At 37.5% G+C, this 23587-nt stretch overlaps 1 protein-coding gene across 28 annotated transcripts in view; it reads left to right on the top strand.

Moving 5' to 3' along the window:
• The window catches only part of RBFOX2 (RNA binding fox-1 homolog 2), a 292278-nt gene that overhangs the window by 246219 nt on the left and 22472 nt on the right, over nt 1-23587 (top strand). For 18 of the 28 annotated variants that reach the window (XM_025283532.3, XM_044941367.2, XM_044941368.2 and 15 more), the window contains 5 exons: nt 5661-5807; nt 8188-8241; nt 17567-17659; nt 20453-20513; nt 23491-23544. In XM_025283532.3, the coding sequence (XP_025139317.1) occupies nt 5661-5807; nt 8188-8241; nt 17567-17659; nt 20453-20513; nt 23491-23544 (409 nt within the window). The remainder of the gene's footprint in view (nt 1-5660; nt 5808-8187; nt 8242-17566; nt 17660-20452; nt 20514-23490; nt 23545-23587) is intronic. The other 10 variants (XM_025283526.3, XM_025283528.3, XM_025283548.3 and 7 more) reach the window with 3 other exon arrangements.

Raw genomic sequence — 23587 nt, forward strand, 5'->3', positions numbered from 1 at the left:
ACTCCAGTATTCTTGTCTGAAATCCCATGGACAGAGGAGACTTGTGGGCCACAGGCCATGGGGTCCCGAAAGAGTCAGACACAACTCAGCAACTAAACAACAACCGTACCTGCCTGATTGACTGCTGTGAGATTTGAAGAAAATAATACATGTGAAGTACAGTATAATGTAGTGATTAGGAACATATACTCTGGAGCCAGGCTGCTTGTATTCAAGTCCTTGCTCCATTACTTAGGCTTCCTATTCCTCAGATTCATCAAGGTGGTTGCTAACATCTTAGCCAAAAAGTATCTCTTTGCTGTTTTGTTTTGTTTTTTAATAGCTATTGTTTTACAGGGAATTCTCATTTTTCAACAAAATTCAAAAATATAGAAGCGGAGAAAAGAAAAGGTCTGAGGCTGAAAGAGAAGAAAGCAAGTGAAAGCCACAGTAGGATGCCATACCTCCCACCTGAATAGTTACAACGAGGTGAAGTTACTAAGAACAGCTAGAAGTGGCATACACCATTGATGGAGTGGAAGTTAATGCAGCCACTTTGCAAAACTGACAGTAACTTTGAAGGCTGAATTGAGATATATCCTTGACCCAGCAAATCCAATCTTAGATGTCTTCATCCAACAGAAATGCCTGCTCCTATGCATGCAAAGACGTGTAATAAGACTATTTATAGGAACATTATCCATAATAGCTAAAAACTGGAAGCCACTCAGATACAAATTCTGTATGTTTATAAAATGTACAACAGTGCATGTGTTACAATGTGTAAAAGAAGCCAGACACAAAAAAGCACATACAGTGTCATGCCTTTTTTTTTTTTTTTTTTTTTTAAATTTTATTTTGTAAGATCAAAAACAACAGAACTAATTTGTGGAGTTAGAAGTCAGAATAGTGGTGATCCTTTGGCAGGGGAGTGGGGACTAGAGTGGGGCCCGTGGGTGCTTCTGGAGTTCTGTGGCTTGACCTAATTTAATGGTTCAGTTCAGTTCAGTCTCTCAGTCATGTCCAACTCTTTGCAACCCCAGGGACTGCAGCACACCAGGCCTCCCTGTCCATCACCAACTCCCGGAGTTTACCCAAACTCATGTCCATCGAGTCGGTGATGCCATCCAGCCATCTCATTCTCTGTCGTCCCCTTCTCCTCCTGCCCCCAATCCCTCCCAGCATCAGAGTCTTTTCCAATGAGTCAACTCTTCGCATGAGGTGGCCAAAGTACTGGAGTTTCAGCTTTAGCATCAGTCCTTCCAATGAACACCCAGGACTGATCTCCTTTAGAATGGACTGGTTGGATCTCCTTGTAGTCCAAGGGACTCTCAAGAGTCTTCTCCAACACCACAGTTCAAAAGCATCAATTCTTCAGCACTCAACTTTCTTTACAGTCCAACTCTCACATCCAAATGTGACCACTGGAAAAACCATAGCCTTGACTAGACGGACCTTTGTTGGCAAAGTAATATCTCTGCTTTTCAATATACTGTCTAGGTTGGTCATAACTTTCTTTCCAAGAAGTAAGCGTCTTTTAATTTCATGGCTGCAGTCACCATCTGCAGTGATTTTGGAGCCCCAAAAAATAAAGTCTGACACTGTTTCCAGTTTCCCCATCTATTTGCCATGAAGTGATGGGACCAGATGCTGTGATCTTCGTTTTCTGAATGTTGAGCTTTAAGCCAACTTTTTCACTCTCCTCTTTCACTTTCAGCAAGAGGCTCTTTAGTTCCTCTTTGCTTTCTGCTATGAGGGTGGTATCATCTGCATTCCTGAGGTTATTGATATTTCTCCCAGCAGTCTTGATTCCAGCTTGTGCTTCTTCCAGCCCATTAAATAAGCAGGGTGACAGTATATATCCTTGACGTACTCCTTTTCCTGTTTGGAACCAGTCTGTTGTTCCATGTCCAGTTCTAACTGTTGCTTCCTGACCTGCATACAGGTTTCTCAAGAGGCAGGTCAGGTGGTCTGGTATTCCCATCTCTTTCAGAATTTTCCACAGTTTCTTGTGATCCACACAGTCAAAGGCTTTGGCATAGTCAAGAAAGCAGAAGTAGATGTTTTTCTGGAACTCTCTTGCTTTTTCGATGATCCAGCGGGTGTTAGCAGTTTGATCTCTGGTTCCTCGGCCTTTGCTTGAACATCTGGAATTTCATGATTCACATATTGCTGGAACCTGGCTTGGAGAATTTTAAGCATTACTTTGCTAGCGTGTGAGATGAGTGCAATTGTGCAGTAGTTTGAGCATTTTTTGGGATTGGAATGAAAACTGACTTTTTCCAGTCCTGTGGCCACTGCTGAGTTGCCCAAGTTTGCTGGCATATTGAGTGCAGCACTTTCACAGCATCATCTTTCAGGATTTGAAACAGCTCAACTGGAATTCCATCACCTCCACTAGCTTTGTTTGTAGTGATGCTGTTACATGAGTGTATTTTCTTTGTGAAAACTCGTGCAGCTGTATGCTTATGGTTTATGTGTTTGTAGTTAGATATGTTAAACTTTCACTTGTAAATGTATTTAAAATCAGATGGCTTAAGAATTTTGGAAATAATAATGGGTTTACTTTTTCTACTTGCCGCATTTTCTGAGAATTAAAGATTTCATACCTTTGAATAATGCTAGCGGCTTACCACAAGGCTGGAAAATTAACTAATCTGGCTTCTTCTTCATAAGTTGTTATCTTCAGGACTGTTAAAAAAAAAAATTTGTCAAGAACAACAAATAAGTACCTCAGGCAACATACTTGGAAGTAATGATTAGTTTTCATTTATCCCACCACCTTACATACTCTTTTACAGATTACATGGACTGCATATATAAATTATAGAACTGTGATTTGAAGTGAGAATCAGCCTTTTTTTACTTTTCTCAGAGTAATTCACCTGCAGTTCAGATCTGGTGGTCCTAGAGACTGGCTGAAGAAAGAGTTTTATGTGATCCAGCTGTGAGATGTGAGAGGCAAGTTGGCAGATGCTCAAATGAGCATCAGTTGTAATTGATGCTTGTGCTAGTTGCTTTGGCATCCATGATGGTGTTTTAGTAACTAAGTGAGTTTCATCTTTGAGTGGAGCATGTTTTGTTTAGTCTGCACTGTGCCCAGATTGAAGACTAAAAACCTTGTACTTTCGCAGAACATGGCTTTGTATACAGCTCTTCCCTTTTCTGCTATTTTTGTACCATGTGAATCATGGCACAGTGAAGCCATCTGCAAGGCCTGAATAGGAGATAAAAGCTGCCATCCCTTAGATTGACACTTGAAAAGCTGGTGTTCATTTGGAGTACATTCCTGATTATCCTTTATAAAGTCTCAAACTTCATTTCAAGATGGTTGCAAACATCTCTGAGCCAGCAGTAACATCTCTGGTTAGTTTCTTTTAGCTGAACACTAGGTTAAAGTAGAGGAGGGGAATCCATTCCGTGTCACCCAGAATCTGCTGGAGTTTCTCAGTGCTCTTTCAATTGAGATAATAAGAACAGCAGGTTCCATGTTTTAAAAAATACGTTGACTAAATTATCTCAGCGAGCCATCCAGTTTGGCATGCACTTCATAGGGAATAGTAAAAACATAAGGTTCTTGAATTGTCAGATTAATACTTCAGAGTAAATGTTATTTGAATGCCTGAAGTATATCACACTGGTTAAATATTTGTCAAAAGTATTTCTCAACATAGCATTTTTTTGAGGATTTATTGAAAAGGAATTAAATTAACACATGCCTACAAGCTGGAATCAAGATTGCCGGGAGAACTATCAGTAACCTCAGATATGCAGATGACACCACCCTTATGGCAGAAAGTGAAGAGGAACTAAAAAGCCTCTTGATGAAAGTGAAAGTGGAGAGTGAAAAAGTTGGCTTAAAGCTCAACATTCAGAAAACTAAGATCATAGCATCTGGTCCCATCACTGCATGGCAAATAGATGGGGAAACAGTGTCAGACTTTATTTTTGGGGGCTCCAAAATCACTGCAGATGGTGATTGAGGCCATGAAATTAAAAGACACTTACTCCTTGGAAGAAAAGTTATGACCAACCTAGATAGCATATTCAAAAGCAGAGACGTTACTTTGCCAGCAAAGGTCCATCTAATCAAGGGTATGGTTTTTCCAGTAGTCATGTATGAATGTGAAAGTTAGACTGTGTAGAAAGCTGAGCGCCTAAGAATTGATGCTTTTGAACTGTGGTGTTGGAGAAGACTCTTGAGAGTCCCTTGGACTACAAAGAGATCCAACCAGTCCATCCTAAAGGAGATCAGTCCTGGGTGTTCATTGGAAGGACTGATGCTGAAGCTGAAACTCCAATACTTCGGCCACCTCATGTGAAGAGTTGACTCATTGGAAAAGACCCTGATGCTGGGAGGGATTGGGGGCAGGAGGAGAAGGGGATGACAGAGAATGAGATGGCTGGATGGCATCACCAACTCGATGGACATGAGTTTGGGTTAACTCTGGGAGTTGGTGATGGACAGGGAGTCCTGGTGTGCTGCGATTCATGGAGTTGCAAAGAGTCGGACACGACTGAGCAACTGAACTGAACTGAACGGAACTGAAGACATTAAAAGAGATTCAAGATTAAAAATGCACACCCATAACGAGTTTAGGATTGACATGTACACACTGTTGTATTTAAAATGGATTACCAACAAGGAACTACTGTACAGCACAGGGAACTCAACTCAATATTATGTAACAACCTAAATGGGAAAAGAATTTGGAGAATAGATACATGTATGTGTATAACTGAATCACTTTGCTGTACAACTGAAACTAGCACAACATTGTTAATCATTGATTAACCCATAAAAAATTAAACAAAAATGCATACCCAGACTCACCCTTATTCTTTCACTGCTGATATATACAAACCTAGCATATATTTGTGTGTGCTAGATTCATCAGGGTCCCTTCAAGCCTTTCCCAACAGACTTTATAAATGCAGCTTTGCTCTGAGCTACAGAAGGAATGTTCCCTCTACTAAAATAGCAGTAAGTGCATAAATTGGGAAGTACAGATTGGTTGCATATTAAGAAGCTTCTTCAGTTTTCAAGCAGAACGCCCTTGGTCACTAGGTATCTCTTCTTAATAAATAATATTAGAGTACGTTGGTAACCTAGTAGCTATAAACTCTGAAACTACTAGAGGGAATGAAATATAAAAATATTCCCTTACATCCTGAAATGATGAACCAGAAATGCTAGAATCTTCATAACAGACTCTTTATTTTCAAAATGTTGTTCAGTCATTCAGTCATGTCTGACTCTTTGACCCCATGGATTGCAGCATGCCAGGCTTCCCTGTCCTTCACCATCTCCCAGAGTTTGCTCAAACTCATGTCCATTGAGTCAGTGATGCAGAGTCTAGGAATAATGTACTCTTCTTATATCTTGTTTTCCTAATGTATTTTCATGTGATATTTCAAGTCATTTTGTTTTTCTTCTATCTCCCTTTTTACTAACATACTGTAAATATGCAAGAACCTAAATTTTTTGGTAGACTATAGCATTTTAAACACAGATAACATGTTTGTGTTTTGTTTTGTTTTTTTCCCCCTTTGAAGGGGCAACAGTTTTTGCTTAAAGACACACTGGAAATGATCGGGATGGGAAAGGACCCTATTTTATGTAATTCCTGTGAAATAATTGTATTTATTTTTTCCTTAATGTTGTTTATTTCTTTGCTTAGCAGACAGAAGGAGGTGCACAGACAGACGGCCAGCAGTCACAGACACAAAGTAGTGAAAATTCAGAGAGTAAATCTACCCCTAAACGACTGCATGTCTCTAATATTCCTTTCCGCTTCCGGGACCCTGACCTCCGGCAGATGTTTGGGGTAAGTCTCTGAAGTCTTTCTGTTGGCTTTTCAGTGAAAATGTAACCTGCTGATGTATAATTCGCCATTAGTATTGATACCTTAGGGTGAAACTACAAATACACTGAAGGTTATAAGCTCAATCAGTATTTTCATCAGCCTTTAGAAACATTCCCATCACCCGGCCTGTTCTGGACATTAGCCTTGCAAGTTCTCACATACGTAAGGTGACCACAGAACCAAGTTTGCCTGCGACTGAGGGATTTCTTGGGACGTGAGACTTCAGGTGCTAAAATCAGGACCAGATAGTAATTCCTGCCTTTCAAAGGGCAATGAATTAAATGAAATCGTATCTGTGATCTCAAATCATGTATACGGGGTTAGTTTGCTACCTGACACATTCTTCCAGCTCTTTACTTCCTCCCAAAATCACTCAAAATTGAATGGCTGCTGAGAATCTTAATTTTTTTTCTGGGCTAATGTGTTGTTGCCTGTTTTAATTTGATCAAACTCCTAACTTGAACTAGGAATAAGAAATGATTGTGGGTTTTTTTTACTGAATATTTGTGTGGTAGTCGAGTGCTTTGTCAGAAAAGCAGATACCCTTGTCTAAGTCTTGGTTGTGGCCACTTCAAGGTGACAAGACCCTGGAGCAGATTTTATCACTTACAGATGACTTCCTGGAAGTGTTTTCTATACCAAATACAAGGCCAGGGTTGAGATTTTATGATATTCTTGAAGCACTGAAAGAGCTTTTTGACAGAAAATGGTAGCCAGCTGTTTTCCAGCCCTATAGAAAGAAGAGCAACAGAAAATATAAGGGGCAACATGAAAAATTTAGGTTACATTTAAGAAGAAACTTCCCAGGAGTAGGAGTTATTAGGTTCTCTACCGCATTATCAGAGATGGTATGAAACCGTAGTCTCTGGAGGTTTGTGAAAATGAGTACGTCCTCTTCTGTCAGAAGCGTGTTTTGTCTTGAGGCAGAAAAATAGTCTCTACTGAAGATCGGCCTACGCCAGTTGTCAGTGATTTCTTAAAATGTATCATTCCCTTCCCATCCCTCAGTTTATTCAGTTATTGATTAAAACAGATAGTTTTGTCACCTTATATATACCTCTCCTCAAAATAATTACTGTGTTTGTGTATGCCCCTCCTCAGCTATTTGGCTATCTAGCAACAGTTATTTAGGTTTTGTGCTTTTAGCTTTGTCTGATTTTCCTAATGTTGAAGTACTTAACTAATTACAAAATACAGTTATTATTTCAGATGTTCTTGATGAGAGACTCCCCTGATAGTCTAGTGTTTAAGACTTGTGCTTCCACTGCAGAGGGCACAGGTTCGGTCCCTGGTTAGGGAACTGATATCCCACATGCCACACATAAAGTGGCAAATGAATAGGATCATTCATAATGTCCATAAATGTTTGGTATGCTTGAAAACAGAAATAACACAAATATATGTTTATTGATTTGGAAAGTTATTCAGATTTATAAATATAAAGTATACTAAGTTTAAGGAAAGTAATAAAAGCAATATGTATAGTATGTCAGATGTCTGTAGTTTTATACAAACACGCACATGCCTAAGGAAAGGCTGGGAAGATGATACCAAAATGTTAAGATGGCGTTTCACTGGTAGCTCAGTGATAAAGAGTCCGCCTGCCAATGCAAGAGACCCACGTTCAATCCCTGGTCCTGGAAGATCCCACATGCCACAGGACAACTAAGTGCCACAGTTGTTGAACCTCTGCTCTAGAGCCCAGGAGCCGCAACTGCTGAGCCCACCCACTGCAACTAGAGAATAGCCCCCACTCTCTGCAACTAAAGAAAAGCCCATGCAGCAGTGAAGACCCAGCACGGCCAAAAATAAAAAACATTATAAAACATATTTTTTTTAAATGTTAAGATGATGGGATTAAAGATGATCTTAATTTTCTGTGCCCCCTTTTCCTTTTTGTTTATATTTTCTGGGTTTTTTTTTTTTTTTTTTTTTCAGTGAACATGGTTCACTTTTATTTTTAAAAAAAGAAAGGGAAGAAAAACAGCCTTTGATAGTTTATCTTTCTACTTAGGATTTACTTCTTAAAACAAGCATTTCAAAAGTTAGAGTTGCGGATAGGAAAACCTCCAGTTTGTCCATGTGAAGAAGCATGTAAGAGGGTGACACTGTGAATGTCTTCTGAAAACAGCATCCACTGTATTTAGGTGGGTGATGCGTGTGTGAGTGGATCTTAAAAGGAGGAACTGTCAGCTCAGTGATGAGGAAAAATCAACTGGTATTGGTCCAATAAGTAAAGGAAAAAAGAAAAAAACACCTCTTTTTTCAGAAGAAAGTAAAGTATATAAAAAAAAAAAGCTGACCATAAGTAAATGCTTTTATTTTACTTTTGTCTCTGCAGCAGTTTGGCAAAATCCTAGATGTAGAAATAATCTTTAATGAACGTGGCTCTAAGGTAAGCTCCATTTCAGCATTGTGTGCTTGGTTTCTTTTAGTTTTATTTAAAATAGTGAGTAGTCAGAAAACTTAAGTTGTTGTTTTAAGCCTGCAAAAAGTGTCCCAGCAATCTAGCTTGATTAGATTACCTCTAAACAGAAACCACCAAGTGTCCATGCTTTTTCCTAAATCTTACATTGGAGAGTGATGGGATAAAAGTGAGAAGCGTGAGGGGAGAGTGTGGCTGTAAGGAAGAAAGTCTGCCAGAGACACCAGTCCTTTCTCAGATTTAAATCTGGCCTAAGCTTCTTATTTTAAAGGACAAGAGAGGGACTTCCCAGACGGTTCAGTGGTTAAAACTCCACACTTCTACTGCAGGGTGCATGGGTTCCATCCCTGGTCAGAGAACTAAGATCCCACATGCCGTGGACACAGCCAGAAAAATAAAAATAATAAAGGATGAGAGAGAGAGATGACCAAAAAAAAGTTAAATTCTGTGAGAATTCTAGTCAGAATTCTACCGGAACAATTCAGCTTTGAAAAATAGAACTTCAAAATTACATACTTCGAAGAAATTTAATATTTCAGTTACTCAGTTGACTTGCTCTCTCTGTTTGGGAAATTTTGACAAAGCTTAAACACAGGGAGAAGAGATTCCTGTATTCACTGTGGATTTCCTCCTTTAAGTTATACCCAGATGCAAGCTTCAAGACTGAGACTTGAGACTGAGAGTCATGTTAGTTCAGTTACAAATGAGTTGGGAGTGTTTCATGTGAGAATGGGCATAATGATTTACCTAATAATTTACTGTTTTAAATTCCCAATCCATATGATTTAGAATTCTATCCCCTAAAATAAGCAGCAGCGCTTTTAAAAATGAGGGAATGGTAAAGTGGTGTTGTGAAAAAATATTTGATGAACTGAATTTCATAAAGTTTTATTTGAGAGTTTTTCTTCCTCCTCAGCAAATGGAATATACACCATAGACACAATCAGATGTGGGCCAGGCTTATAAATATTTACCTTGTTACATTTCATTCTACTTGCACTTCTAGGTTAGACCAATTTTTTAAATTAATTTTCCTTTGGTCATCTCTGCTAAACTTTGAACATAGCCCTTCACTATGATTTAATCTCTTAAGAATGTAATTTGAGAAAAGCTGAAGTAAATAAATGAGCTAATATTTGCCTCTCTTCAGTCTCTTACTCCAAGTTCACCATACTCTGGGAACTGATAACATACCTACAGAGTTGTATGTATTAATACTTGCTGCCCCCATCTGTGCTATTACAAATGTATGATTATTATTCCCTTCCTTTAGAGAATGCATCAACACTATAAATGTTTAATTCTGACTATAATAATTTATTTGTTAATTATTAAAGAGGTAATTATATTCTTAAGCTTTTAGTTTTCAGTTAAAACAAAAAAAGATTAAAGATTAATATGCCTATACAGAACTTTCTCCAGCACTTAACTTGGTAAGTATTTTTGAAGAGAAGTCTGTTCAAACCGTAACCAGTAAAACTATTTATACTTGTAATTGCCTCACAGTGGATTTCTATGCTTTTGTTGTATAGATTGCTGTTATTTTTTGTGAACTTAGATACAAGGTGGAAAAATGACGAGGGTTTAGAGATGAGAAGCACGTGAATGTGAAATAAATAGGTGAAGATTATTGACCACATTGTTTATCTAAACCAGTGGTTTAAATGTTTTTGGTTTTAAGTGTATGCACTTAAAATACTCTTTGCTAGACTCTAATAGCCGGAAGCGCAATAAAATTCTATCAAGCATTGAGGACTTGCTCCTTACCAAGAAAATAATTTGAATTCTTGTGAAGCAAAGGAAATTGATCTTTCTAAGGCTTCTTTCACTGACTTCAAGGATTTGCCTATTACCAAAAATTTTTTAATTTATCCAATTCAATTCCTTCTCCCCTGTAGTTTCCATTTAAAATGACACAAGCCTCCCTTTCTCTTTGGGGAATCTAAAAGTATATGCTCCGTCTCTCAGCTTATGCTGTGTCCTCACTTTGGGCTACTGAAGGGTAGACAGACTACGTACTGATTGGAAAATGTGTTAAAGAACAAAATTCAGAATTGCCTTGCACCTGCCTTCCAGCACTGATAGAAAACCTGTCTTCATCCTTTGCCCTTCCTAACTGTTACCCAGAGTTCTTTTATGGAATAGGCTTATTAATAGAGATTTATTTTAGAGTCAAAACCTAGATGCCTCTTCTGGGATCCACCTAAGATAAAGTAATGAGTACTTTGGTTTTTGTAAATGAAGTTTAGTTTCTCATTTCTTTTGTGTCTGGACTTGACTATAAAATTACCACATGTCTTGGAAGGAACCAGAGAAAAGGAGACTTATATTTTTAGCTAAGAATTGCTCAGTCTTTTAACACAGTGCTTTTCTATACAGAAATTAGCTTTATTGAACTTTTTCTGAAACAATAATGGAAAAACTGACAAGTTTTTAGACATAAGTAATACTTACATGTAAAACAATATTTAACCAAATGGCTGCAAGACAAAAAGCATCTCTTTATTGCTGTGTCTTATTTTTTATGAGAATATTGGACCCGGGTTTGAGAATGCTGCTGCTGTTGCTGCTGCTAATTCGCTTCAGTCATGTCCGACTCTGTGCTACCCCATAGACTGCAGCCCACCAGGCTCCCCCGTCCTGGGATTCTCCAGGCAAGAACACTGGAGTGGGTTGCCATTTCCTTCTCCAATGGGTTTGAGGATATACCCCTTTAAAAACAAAATGAACATTTTTGCTGCCATGCCTGTTTCTTCCCTGCCTACCAATAGCCTACCTTTTTAGCTTGCCTGGGCAGTAGAATTTCTGTGTTCCAGAAAGTAGTTGCTTCTTTGTTGTTGACTACTTTCCTTTTTTCTCCTTTGACCTGCATATTCTGAATTTGGCTATTATGAAATGAATTTATTTCATTAACATGCATATACATACATATTTATTTAAATTATTTCATGTGATTTTTTTTTTAAATCTTCCTTTTACCCCCTACTCCTTTGTACAAAGTCACCTGTATTTAATTTTCTATGATTAACTGAAATAAAGATAGACTATCCTTTTGAAAATGTTCAATTAGGATATATGATGAAAACTGGTACCCCTACCAAAAAAATTAACTAATGTACTCAAACAGAATCTAGAAAATGATTATACAGATATGCATAGCTTTATTGATCCTCCAGATTTCACCAGTCATGACAAAGTATTAATACAAACAATAAGAAGATAATGAATGTATGGCAAGAGCAGCCATATATAGTTCATTAGAGAGATTATTCACAATATTCTCATGTATTTCCTTCCAGTCGTTTTTCTTAATATAGAATCTTTTTTTTTTTTTCTTTTTCTTTTGTATTGGAGTACAGCCAGTTAACAGTGTTGTGATGGTTTCAGGTGAACAGTGAAGGGACTCAGCCATACATATACATGCATCCATTCTCCCCCAAACTCATCTCCCATTCAGGCTGCCACGTAACATTGAGCAGAGTTTCCTGTGCTATACAGTAGGTTCTTGGTGGTTAGCCATTTTAAATATAGCAATCTCACATAGAATCTTAAACAGAACTCTTAAAGGTCACCTAGTTCAACAACCAATGCTCTTGACCTTGTACTGTCTGCTAGACACTTTCAATGACTGAGTAGTTTTTCAAAAATTTATTCCATTGTTGAAATTCAGACCTTCCAGAATCCTGTTCGCCATCACCCAGCCCTATAGCAATTCATTTGTGATAATTATCAAGCTTATTTTAAAAGAAATACACAGATTCTAACATTTAGATTTTCCATTGAGTTTTGTCAACATACTTTGAAGTACAGTTGCCACTTTTGAAGGGACATGTCTTACAAATACTGAGTGTGTAGAAGCTCTGCACTTCCTCAGACAGTGTCAACTATTAAGTCCACTAAGGACTGCAAAATAGAGCACAGCAACAATTACTGAGACTTCTAGTGGATTTTTAGTTAATGTGTTCTCATTACTTCTCTCAGGTGGCTTTCTGGAAAGATGGGAATCTGGGTTTGGGTTAAGCTATAGTTTAGACTGGAGTTTGGGGAAAAAAAATGTTTATTCCCATTCCTCAGACATGAGAAGTGTGCTGTAATTTCTCTCCTATTTCCCTGGCTCTTGATTTTATGCAAAGGGAAATTATTTATTTCTAAATATGGTCGAAAGACTGTCTTTGAAATTGCACTAAGTAGGCCTTTGTGATTTTTGGTAAAATTTGATGGGTAATGCTGAAATGAAATGTTTTCATTATATTTAAAACTGAATTAACAGTGCATGTAATTCCAAAAGTCTTAGTTTATTTTCTTTTGTTACCATTTTATGGGTTTTAGTTTTATTTTTCTTTTATTTATTTTTTAATTTCTGTGTTCTGGCCATACCCAGGAGAACCATCTGCTTTTGATTTCTCCCTTAAAAGTTACATGGTAAATTTTCTTTCTCATTCTTCTGAGATGGAAAAATTCAAAGATTATACAAATTTTAAGATATTTTTACAATGCTCATCCTATTGCTTGTTGTTTATTGCAGCCTGAGGCCAGACTAAAAAGGTAACAGTTATTCGGCTCCTGTGTGCCCTTGATGACAAATGGATGTCAAGGCAGATAGTAAAATTTTTGTCACACACTGTCGAAGTTTTAACCACAACCATACGCCTGATAAATACAGCATCTCTTAATTTCCAAAAGACAGCTAAGATAGCTGGTAAATCCTGAATGGAACACTGATAAGTTTAAATTATTAACATAGAAGAGCTTTGGGAGCTGAGAACCTTAGATAAGAGTATTGTCCAGTGCAGTGGCCATACTGACCATTTGACATGTGGCAAGTCTAAATTGAGGATGTGCTTTAAGTATAAAATAGATGCCAATTTCAAAGACTTAGATCAAAAAAGAATCTTAAACATCTCACTGATAGTGGTTTTATAATGATGCCGTGTTACAATTATGTCATATATACTGGCTTAAATAAAACACATTATTGAAATTTATTTCACATATTTTTACTTTACTGTAGCTAGAAGAAAATTTGAAATTATATATGTGGTGTATGTTACATTTCTGTCAGATAGTTCTGGTACAGGCAAATGTGTCAACATAATTTTTTAAATTAAAAATAAAACTTTACTTTTTGTTTATCTGTTCTTTATCTTCTTACATACCTTAAATAGTTACTCTTGTTAAGAGTCTGTGACTATTTGGAGAGTTGCTACATTTTCCTATTTGATAAATGTATGATCATTTTGAAGGTCTTCTAAGGAAAACATTGGGTTTAGACATGATTGTATGAATTTTTTTTCGAAGTAAGAGATCCAAATGACCAGACTTAATATGAATTAGATTTCTAAGAATAAAGAGACATTAAGCATAATTTCGTGGAAGCGAGTTTTACTGTTAGTAACTTTATTATAAGTCTGTGAATATCCTTAGCTCAATTCCTGGCACATTTTCAAAAATGGGTAAATTTTATTAAAGGAGTGGTACTTTAAATTTTTTTCAAACTTTGAGTTAATATTCATAAAACCAAATTGTAAATGTGACAGATAAGCAGGTAGGAAGCTGAGTTGATGGAAAATCCCCTGTTTGAAATTTCCACTCAAGACAAAAGTACTTAAAAACAATACTCCAAAAATGCTGGTGATGCTTCTCCCCTTCCTTATCACAGACCTTAATCCTGAGAGGTGTATCCTAATTTCCTAGTGCTTCTGAACAAATTATCACAAACACGGTGGCTTAATACCACACAGATTTATTATCTTGCAGTTCCGGAGATCGGAAGTCCAAAGAGGGTCTCACTAGGCTAAAATCAAGGTGTCAGCGGCTGTTTTCCTTCAGGTGGCGCTAAGCGATGGATGCTCCACTGCCTGCCTTGGTCAGCTTCTGGAGGCAGCCCACATTCCTTGGCCTGTAAGCCCCCCTTGCACCTTTAAAGTCAGCAATGGCCAGCCCAGCCTTTTTATTCTGACTCTCTTTTCCTCTCACTTGTAAGCACCCTTGCGATTACATCGGGTTCACCTGGATAATCCATGATCATCTCCCTATCTCAGGGTCATTAATTTAATCATGTCTGCAAAACCCCTTCTGCCCTGTTAAGAGAACACATTCACAGGGGATTAGGACATGGACAGCTGGGGGGCTGTTGCTCTGCCTGACACAAGGTCTGTTTACCTTCAAAGGAAAGAAAAGAAATCCTCTTAACTCTGTGTTTCCTATCAAGAAGTCCCAAAATTATCAACAAGGCCTTCTTCCTCTTCTTATGTTAGTAAATATGCCTGTAAAGATGGCTTTATTTTTAAGTCTTTGGTACCTTAATTAGAATTTCCTTTAGTTTATAAGTACTTTTCCTTATAAAATATTTTAAAAGCATTTAAAAGTGAAATTTTGTTCCAGAATACTAAAGTCATATTGAAAAAAATCTTACACGTGTAGGCGTCAGTGTTAAACTTGGTCATTTGCTGACCATGAGCTGCCAATGCTTATGATACCATGCAGCCACTGTGTCACAGATGGCCCATCAACACATTACAGAAAGGAGGATCATAGAACACATTTAACAATTAGATTTGAAAGCAGAAATTTAAAAAACTGTGGGACTAATGTAATTTAGTCAATGGAATTCAGAACTTAGATTTCGAAGCGTAATTTCTAATTTTCTCAGCATTAGCTGTAGGAAAAAAAGCTACACAGAAGGAAGAAGACCTTGCTGTTGCTCTGGGCCTTGTTGATGCTTGAGTCCTTAACCTCAGGTTGACTCCATGTCTTTACTTCAAAAGGAGACCAACAGGTTAATCCTTTCTACCCATGGGTGTATTTATAAGACAAGTATGTATGTATGTATACACATACTTGGGTATATAGATACAGATAGTCAATGCTAGAATTAAAAACTTAGGTGCTAGTTGGATATCAGATAATTTATAGTTCACTAACTTAACCGAAGGTATCAAATGTATGAGGCTGTGACAATCAGTTGAAATACAGATTATAGTACTTCTAAAATGTGATACAAAACCTCATCACAACCTGCAACCTTTTTTAAAAGATTTGACTTTCCTCTTGGAGGGCTCTCCAGGATTGGAGAACTGGCTTCCTGCCTTTATCAGATGCTAGTGTGACAGATGGAATAATTAATTAGTAGCTTGTCCTTGTACAACTTGAGTTGTCAAAGTGGCTATAACATCTTGATATCAAAATTTGTTTCCGAAAATGAGTTCCCATTGATATTTTCAACACATACACATTTTAAAGGAACATTTTAAATTAAAATTACCCATAGTATTACATCCTAAGCTACATATTTTTTACAAAAATCTTCTTTTCAGCTTAGCATTTCACTTTCTAGATACCCAGATTGAAGGTGGAGGTAATCCATTGGAATCCTCCACGGATTGCTACCCAATCGTATAATCATTTAGATGCTGAGTCATCAGATCCTTTGGAATGATGAAATCGCTTTTATAAAATCTTATCAAACAGTGCACATTGTTGGCCATCTCAGTTAAGAATATGCATCATATATACAGGAGTGCTCATGGATTAAGCAGCAAAGCAGAACTTCAGTAAAAATAAAGGGTTCAGATTATCCTACAATGGAATATTCAAAGAATGGTAGAGAGACAGTGAAGCTATTGAAAAATGAGGACTGTCTCCGAAAATTCTAAGTTACCACTCTACAGAGGTAAATAGCGAGAAATTGTTATAGTTGCTGAGTGGAAAGACAAGGGCAAAGCACCTAGAATGAAGCTGATGTCGTGCTTTTTGAAATAGTCCTGGTGCTGCTGCTGCTGCTGCTGCTGCTAAGTCACTTCAGTCGTGTCCGACTCTGTGCGACCCCATAGACGGCAGCCCACCAGGCTCTGCCATCCCTGGGATTCTCCAGGCAAGAACACTGGAGTGGGTTGCCATTGCCTTCTCCATTGTGTGAAATGAGAAGTGAAAATTGTGTGAAAGTGAAAAGTGAAAGTGAAGTTGCTCAGTCGCGTCCGAGACTCATAGGGACCCCATGGACTGCAGCCTACCAGGCTCCTCCGTCCATGGGATTTTCTAGGCAAGAGTACTGGAGTGGCTTGCCATATCCTGCTGGTGTTGAAATTGGTAGTAGGATGATGACCCAGACTGGCTTTTCAGATATCGTGTGAACAAAGGAAGTACAGGAAATGGCATCCCACTGCAGTATTCTCACCTGGAGAGTCCCATGGACTGAGGAGCCTGGCAGCTGTAGTCCACAGGATCGCAGCGTCAGAGACCACTGAAGCGACAGCACACGCACATACACACAAAGGCGTACAGTGGGTTCGCTCCCCGGCCTCCTGCGTGTTCTGCTTGACGAATTAAAGCTTCATGGTCTGTTTGTTTTCCAGCGTCTATGGTGGACAAATAAATTAATCCTATTGCTGTTCTGTGGTATTCTTTCCTGTTGAATAGTATGCAGTTCATGTCACTAACTAGATCTCATTCCCACTGTCTTTTGACTATTCCTTTTCTCTCTACATATGGAAAAAAAACGAACACGTTGAGTAGGCTTCAACAGATGTATAATTTAGGCAGATCTGGATAAGCAGTTTCTGAACTCCATCTGAACATATTCTTACTCTTGTGTCAATCTGTTTGTTTAAAATTCACATTGAAGAAAAGTTATAATTGACCACTGCCTAATGGTCTTTTCATTTGCTTAGACGAACATGAGTGCTCTCTTCTCCCACACCCAGTACCCATGAATCAAATATCCACACTATTGTCTTAAATTATTCCGATCCCAGAGGAATTGATGGTGCTGTAAGCCATAGGCCAAGTGGAGCTAAAATGGTTAGACCTCCTAACAAATTCATTTTATGAAGCTGGCACCCAGATATCAAGCTTATCATATAGAAGTTGCTGAGGAATAATAGATTTGATTATTTTTTAGTATTAGATAAAGGGACATGTACATTAACAGCATAAAATGAGAAAGATAGGATTATTTTTAAATGTTCAGATTCTCGGTTGACTAGTTTGACCCGAGTAACTCTATACCTCAGTTTTGGTCTGGCCTCACATGCTTTTTGTTTTATTTCATTATTATTATTGTTGTTGTTAATCACATTATTACTATTATCACTACTACTATAGTTCTTTATCCTTTTATTGGATTTCATTTCCCTTTACAAAATATGCATGGACCAACAATGTGACTTTGGGAGAGTATTGCTGAGTTGTTGCCGATGTCAGTTTCATACTGTGATATTTTTTTTCTATTTACCAAGAGATGAGTACTTCAATATAACGATGTGCATGTTTTCCCCCCTTCTCCCGCTGCATGCAGGGATTCGGGTTCGTAACTTTCGAGAATAGTGCTGATGCAGACAGGGCCAGGGAGAAATTACACGGCACCGTGGTAGAGGGCCGTAAAATCGAGGTGCATGTCTTCAATAATTCAACTTCTGGTTTATATTTTTATTTCTCTTTTTATGTATTGCCTCACTTATTTCACATTTGGAACCCTGTCTTGTTTGTGGTGTGTGTATTGTGTCTCTGTGTCCTTCACTTTCTTGCACTAAAATGCTGTAAAAGTAACACTTCTATTCTCCCTCCCCCCCATTTTTGGTTGTTTGGGGGTTTTCCTTTCAATTTACCTGTGTGCGAATGTATATGTATTTGATTTCATTTACTTTTTTCCTCCGAGATGTTCATCCTTCTACTCTCTTGATTTTTTTCCTTTGCTTCAGTTTGCGAGACTCTGAAGTCCTGTAATCAGGCCAAAATAAAACTAACGTTGAAAACGTCTAAAAACTGTCCAGTTTAGAAATGTGTCCTGTAATGAATCAAGGGGCCAGCCAGTATCCTGTCTCTCTTGGGAGTCCAGTTTGCCTCCACCTGCGTGTAATAAGTAAGGAATAAAAGATCGTAGAGGTTGGGAGGTGGGGAGGAAAGAATCCAAAACTCATGTGGTTTTTAAGTATATTTAATATCCAGAATTTCAGCAATTACTGGATAAAATTCTCCAGCAGAGGGTTGGGTGGCCACCTGTAGCATGTACTAAAACTGAGACTGAGTTGGCCACCTGGTACTCACTGGCCCTTTTCATCACGCAGTGAAGGTTAACTGGCTCCTTTCCCCTTTCCCAGTTTTTAAAAGTATGAAATATAAAAGCCACCATTTTGAGTAAGATGTCTGCATATTTTGCTTTTTTTCCCCCCTCCCTTTCCAATGGTTTAGCATTTAGGGCCCTTCACTTGACTCACTCTTTCCATGGTAACTATACACAATGCTGGCGATGGTGCCCGTTGGCGGTAAGTGAAACCAAAGCACTGGAGAAGAAGCTTTTTAAAAATGTAATTACAAACAAATAAGAAAGAAAAAGTCCATCTGCCATCTCACATTAACACTACAAAATGTGATTTGACTTGTTCCTCTTCCTTTTCCTTTCCCCCTTTTATTTTCAATGCTGTTGAGTAATGCCGCCTGGACTCTGGATGTACATATTGTTTTGTAGCCGTCTGAGCTGTTTGAGTACTGACGTCATGGTGATTTTTTTCCCCTTGCACATCTTACTCAGAGTTACTGAACTCCAGTTTGGCTGGTTTTATTAATGCACTTCCTGCCCCTACTTCCTTTCCTCCTTTTCCTCTTTCCCAGACCTCTGTTTGTAGCTATGACTGTCCCTTCTTTGCCCTTGACAGCTCTCTCTCCTGCCCGTGACAGCCTTCCTGACTTTCTCTCTTCTCTTCCCTTGCTTTTTGTTCTCCTGACCCACTCTCTCTTCCTATCCTCCTCCCTAGTCCTCCCCGCCCCTTCTCTGTTCTGTGCAGCTATTGGTCTCTTTGCTGACTGGTGGTTTCTGATTGGTTCTGGCCATTTTTCCTTTAAGTGCTTGGGTGCTTTCTGCTCTAGCAGCTAGTAGAAGCTCTTGCCCCATTCTAATCCTTGTCTGTGAGAGCCTCGCTCTTCACTTTCTCCCGTCTTTCCAAAATTGGTTGTTTTTTTCTTTCTTTTATTTGTGTGTGTGTGTTTTTTAACTGCATGCTCTCAGTCTCATCATTGTTGTATCCCATTCTTTCTTTTTAAATGTGAAATGTTGGTATGATTTTGTGGGCAAACTAGAGTAAATGAAGTTTCAAGCTCTTTTTCCTCACATAGGAAGGTGATCACTATACCAATCTTAAAAAAACACAAAACAGTTTTGGTTCCAACTCCACCTAAAATTGGTGGAGTTTTTGCTAGCAAATTTATTGCTATTCAAATTTAACATAATATAAATCCCCAGAGTGAAATAAAACATATTTTGTATAATTTTTATGTTTTATAATTATTTTAAAAACTGGTCTGTTTCTGTGTACCTGACAACATAGTATATAACCAGGTTCTATGGTAAGGCTCTACCCTCCTTGCAAGAACTTGGAAGCTGATTCTGACACTGGACTGACTACAGGATCCTGGCTTCCAAGCCCCATTCATCTTTTCTTTATCAGCACCATCTTTATAATGCCTCCTTACCTTAGCACTGAGAATGCTTTAATTATGCAGTTCTGTAATGAGGGTAGAGAGTACCATAAAACAAAAGAAACATAAAGCTTTATTTTTTTTTTTCAATTCTTTTTAAGTGCCTGATTTAACAGCCTTCTGAAAACTTTCTTCTTAAATGAGTAGGGCACATAATCTAGAAAATTCAAAATAGTCCTAAAGCCTGTCAACATAGGAATTTAAGTTCCTATACTTTTTTTTTCAAACAGAAAATTTTATACAAGCATGTAAACAATGATCAGATCCACAGATTTTTTTCTCCTATCTTCCTGTAAATCTGTTTCCTGAACCAATATAGCAAGCCTCTTTTATTAATGAACTTCAAAGTTCACATGCACACAGGGCTCTTTCCAGTTTTTTCCATATTTTCCTCAGTGCAGAGACTTCTCTGTTAAAAGATCTCCAAAGAACTTGCAAATGTACTTTTTCTTTGGAGTCCTGGATGGTAAAGTTGCCCTAGTTTTCCATTTGAAGACCAAGAAACTGTATTTTACTCTTGTTAGCCTCATTTAATGAACACTTTAATTAAAATACTATATATTAATATTTTATATTGCTATATTATTTAAATAAATTATCTCTGAAATTTGCATTGTAAACTGAATACTTTGTTATTGAATAAGCACCTCCATGTTCCCTAATGTGGTCTCCTTCCTCCCTGTCCCCCCTTTCTACTTTGTACCTGTAGGTGAATAATGCTACAGCACGTGTAATGACCAATAAGAAGATGGTCACACCATATGCAAATGGTAAGAGGTTACGAATCATCTTCAGAAAAATGTCACTTACGTCATCTATTCTTGTATAGATATATGAACTTTTCACAAACATCAAAGACTTCTTGATTTCAGTCTTCAGTTTTTTTCATGTACATTGTAGTATTTTTTTTACCTGGCAGAGTTAATTTTTATAAATTACCTTTTTGGTTTTTTTAATTATTACAGTCTTAGTCTCAGTAAAATCCATGTTATATAGTGTGAACATGTCATTTGAGATTTCTGCTCAAAACCCTCTTTTAGCTGCTGAAGTTCTTTGTAATATGTTAGGCTTGTTCAAGATCTTACTTATCTGAATATGAGTGGAATAATTCTTGACCTCTTGTTCTCCTTTTAAAGGAATGCTCTAGAGGTAATAGCCACGGGGTATGTGTGTGTGTAAAAATAAAAGTATTTTATATTTGATGGTTACATGTTATGTAGTGAGTTTTATAAATGTTTCTCATTAAGAGGAAATTTTTCTGTAAATATTTTATTTAACAAAAACAGAATTTCTGCTTCGGTTGTCAACATTAATCTAGATTCATGTTGCCTGAGTAAGACAGGATATAATTTTAATCTATAGCACAAGAGTAGTTTTGCACACTGTGTTCCACAGGACCATCTCTGGAGGGGAAAGAAAACTGAATGGACTGGGTCTTGAGGCCCATGGCTCTACTTTGAAGAACCTCATTCACTATTGTATATTTTAGAGTTCTGCATGAGATTTTATCTAGAGTAAAAAGAAGAGTTTCTCCCTCTTTTGCTAGAGTATGACAGTATGTGCTGGTAATGTCTTAAGTCAAGAAGAAGTGTATTAGTTGGCCTTCAATAAATATGTGTAGCTCAGCTTTTCAAATAGAGTATAGCATACCTTGCATTTATTAGCATAACTTGCATTTTCCTTAGACATTTTACTAGTGGTGTATCTTGGGACACCGTCACCTTCCAAGTTACCTTTTGTTTTCTTCTTTTCACTGCTTCACAAAAAAAAGTTTTTGCAATTTTGATTTTTTAAAAATCAAATTTAAACAAAATAAGGAGAGGCAAAGTATGTCGGATTCCCTTTAGATCCAGTGGGACAGACAGAGCTACTGACTGGAATTAAGAAGACAGGAACTCTCCTGTTAATCTGTCTCTCCACTTTACTCTGACAGTGGGCCAGTTTGCCAACCCATTTCTGTTTTCACCACTATCAAGTGCCAGAATTTTAGCACCACCAGGCTCTTCTTTAGAAGTCATCAAAATCCAGCCCTCTTAGCTTATTCTTCAGGAAATAAAGCCCAGGAAAATATAATATTGATACTTGCTCATTGTCCCAGAAGTGGTGTCTATCTTATCACTCTTTTTCAGTTTTGTGAAAATGAAGTGACATAAACGCCTGTAAAAATACATTGTAAAGTGTACAAAACTAAACATATTCAAGCTTTTGTTGACAATATTCCATTATTATCATGCGCATCCATTGTACGCATTTAAAGGGAGTGCTTAAGTAGTAGTGCCACTGATAGAAAAGAAAAAGTTCATTTTTTAATATTATTCTAAATCACTACTCAAGCCTACTGGAGGCAGACTTTAGAAACCTTCAGCTGCTGTGTTAGAGATTCTGCAAAGAGTACACTAAGTGCTTTCTGGTGAATTCTCAGCATGTTCTTACTGGCTTTGAGTCTCCTGACTTGTCTAACAATGCAGAACATTGGTGCTTTTACAACTCCAGTAGGATTTGAAGACAAATTTTGAAATTTTCGTGCAGAATAATGAAGAGGCATGTCTATAAGCACATGAAATAATGAATGGGGGATTGGAATGATTCCAAATGAATGGGTTTTCTCTTGAGTAATGTCTTTGCTTATAGTCATTTAAATCTGGTGATTGGCCTTTTCATCTTTCCAGTCGCATATTTATAGAGTAGCAGTGACACAATGTTACAATGTTATAAAACCCAAGGGCCAATTTTTCAGAAAAATAAAATGGCTTTATTTATTTATAAAAATTTTATAAATGTTATAAGATGATAAAATTCAAGAAATATTTATTAAGCTTTTTCATGTAGAATGCTGCTCTATCAGTGGGCAATAGAACATTTCTCTTTTTTTTTTTTTTACCACTTACCATATTCCTATAAATATAAAAAAGGAAATGTAGAAATTAAAGTGATATCAAACCTAATGTTGTTTAGAAATACTTAAAATATTTACACTAATGTTCTGTAGTGGTCTTATATTCTTTAGCTTAAAAGTCTGATTAATGTACATATGCTTCTTATAAATTAAAATCTCAGAAGATATGCACCAAAGTTAGGAACATACCTTGAATTTTATCATTGCATGTCTCTCCTTTGTGACTTGGTTAAACTCCAGTGAAATCCCAGTGGGAAATCCCAATGAAAGAAGATTTCCGTTTACCCAGAATACCATTAGCATGCTATAAATGAATAGGGAGTTCAGAGGTCCAGGTCAGATTTGAACTCAGTCAAAGGATACTGCTTTATACTAAAACAGCTAGAGTAGTAAACAATGTCAAGATGATATAGAAGACAGCACATCACAGTGGGATACCAAATTCCATATATTGTGCCTTTTTCCCTTCTTCTAAACAAGGACTAGGTCATTTAGCAGTTCTGTGAGAGACAGTATACAAAACCCCCAGGATTTATTTGTATTTCTTTATCCTTCTCTCATTCCCTCTCCATCTTCCTTCTTTCCTCCCTCCCGTTTTTTTCTCACCTCCTCTTTCCCCTACTGCCTCTCCCTCTGCCAAATCTTCATTATCCTTTCACTGTGCTATTCCTGCTTAAAGAGGGTCAGATCCAAAAATACCATCACCCTCTCATGTAAACCCCCACCAGCATCCTAAAAAGAAGATGGTACCAGGCAAGAATGAATCCAGAGCATCTGAAGCCCTCCTTTACCTTCTGTCTGTTCCTCATATAGTCTTAAACATTTGCTCACTGTCCTCTCTTCCATTTCAGGTTGGAAATTAAGCCCAGTAGTTGGAGCTGTATATGGCCCTGAGTTGTATGCAGGTAGTATTTAAGCTAATTTTTCCATTTGTGCTATTTACATATA

This window comes from Bubalus bubalis, chromosome 4 (assembly GCF_019923935.1).
Source record: "Bubalus bubalis isolate 160015118507 breed Murrah chromosome 4, NDDB_SH_1, whole genome shotgun sequence".
Lineage (NCBI taxonomy): Eukaryota > Metazoa > Chordata > Mammalia > Artiodactyla > Bovidae > Bubalus > Bubalus bubalis.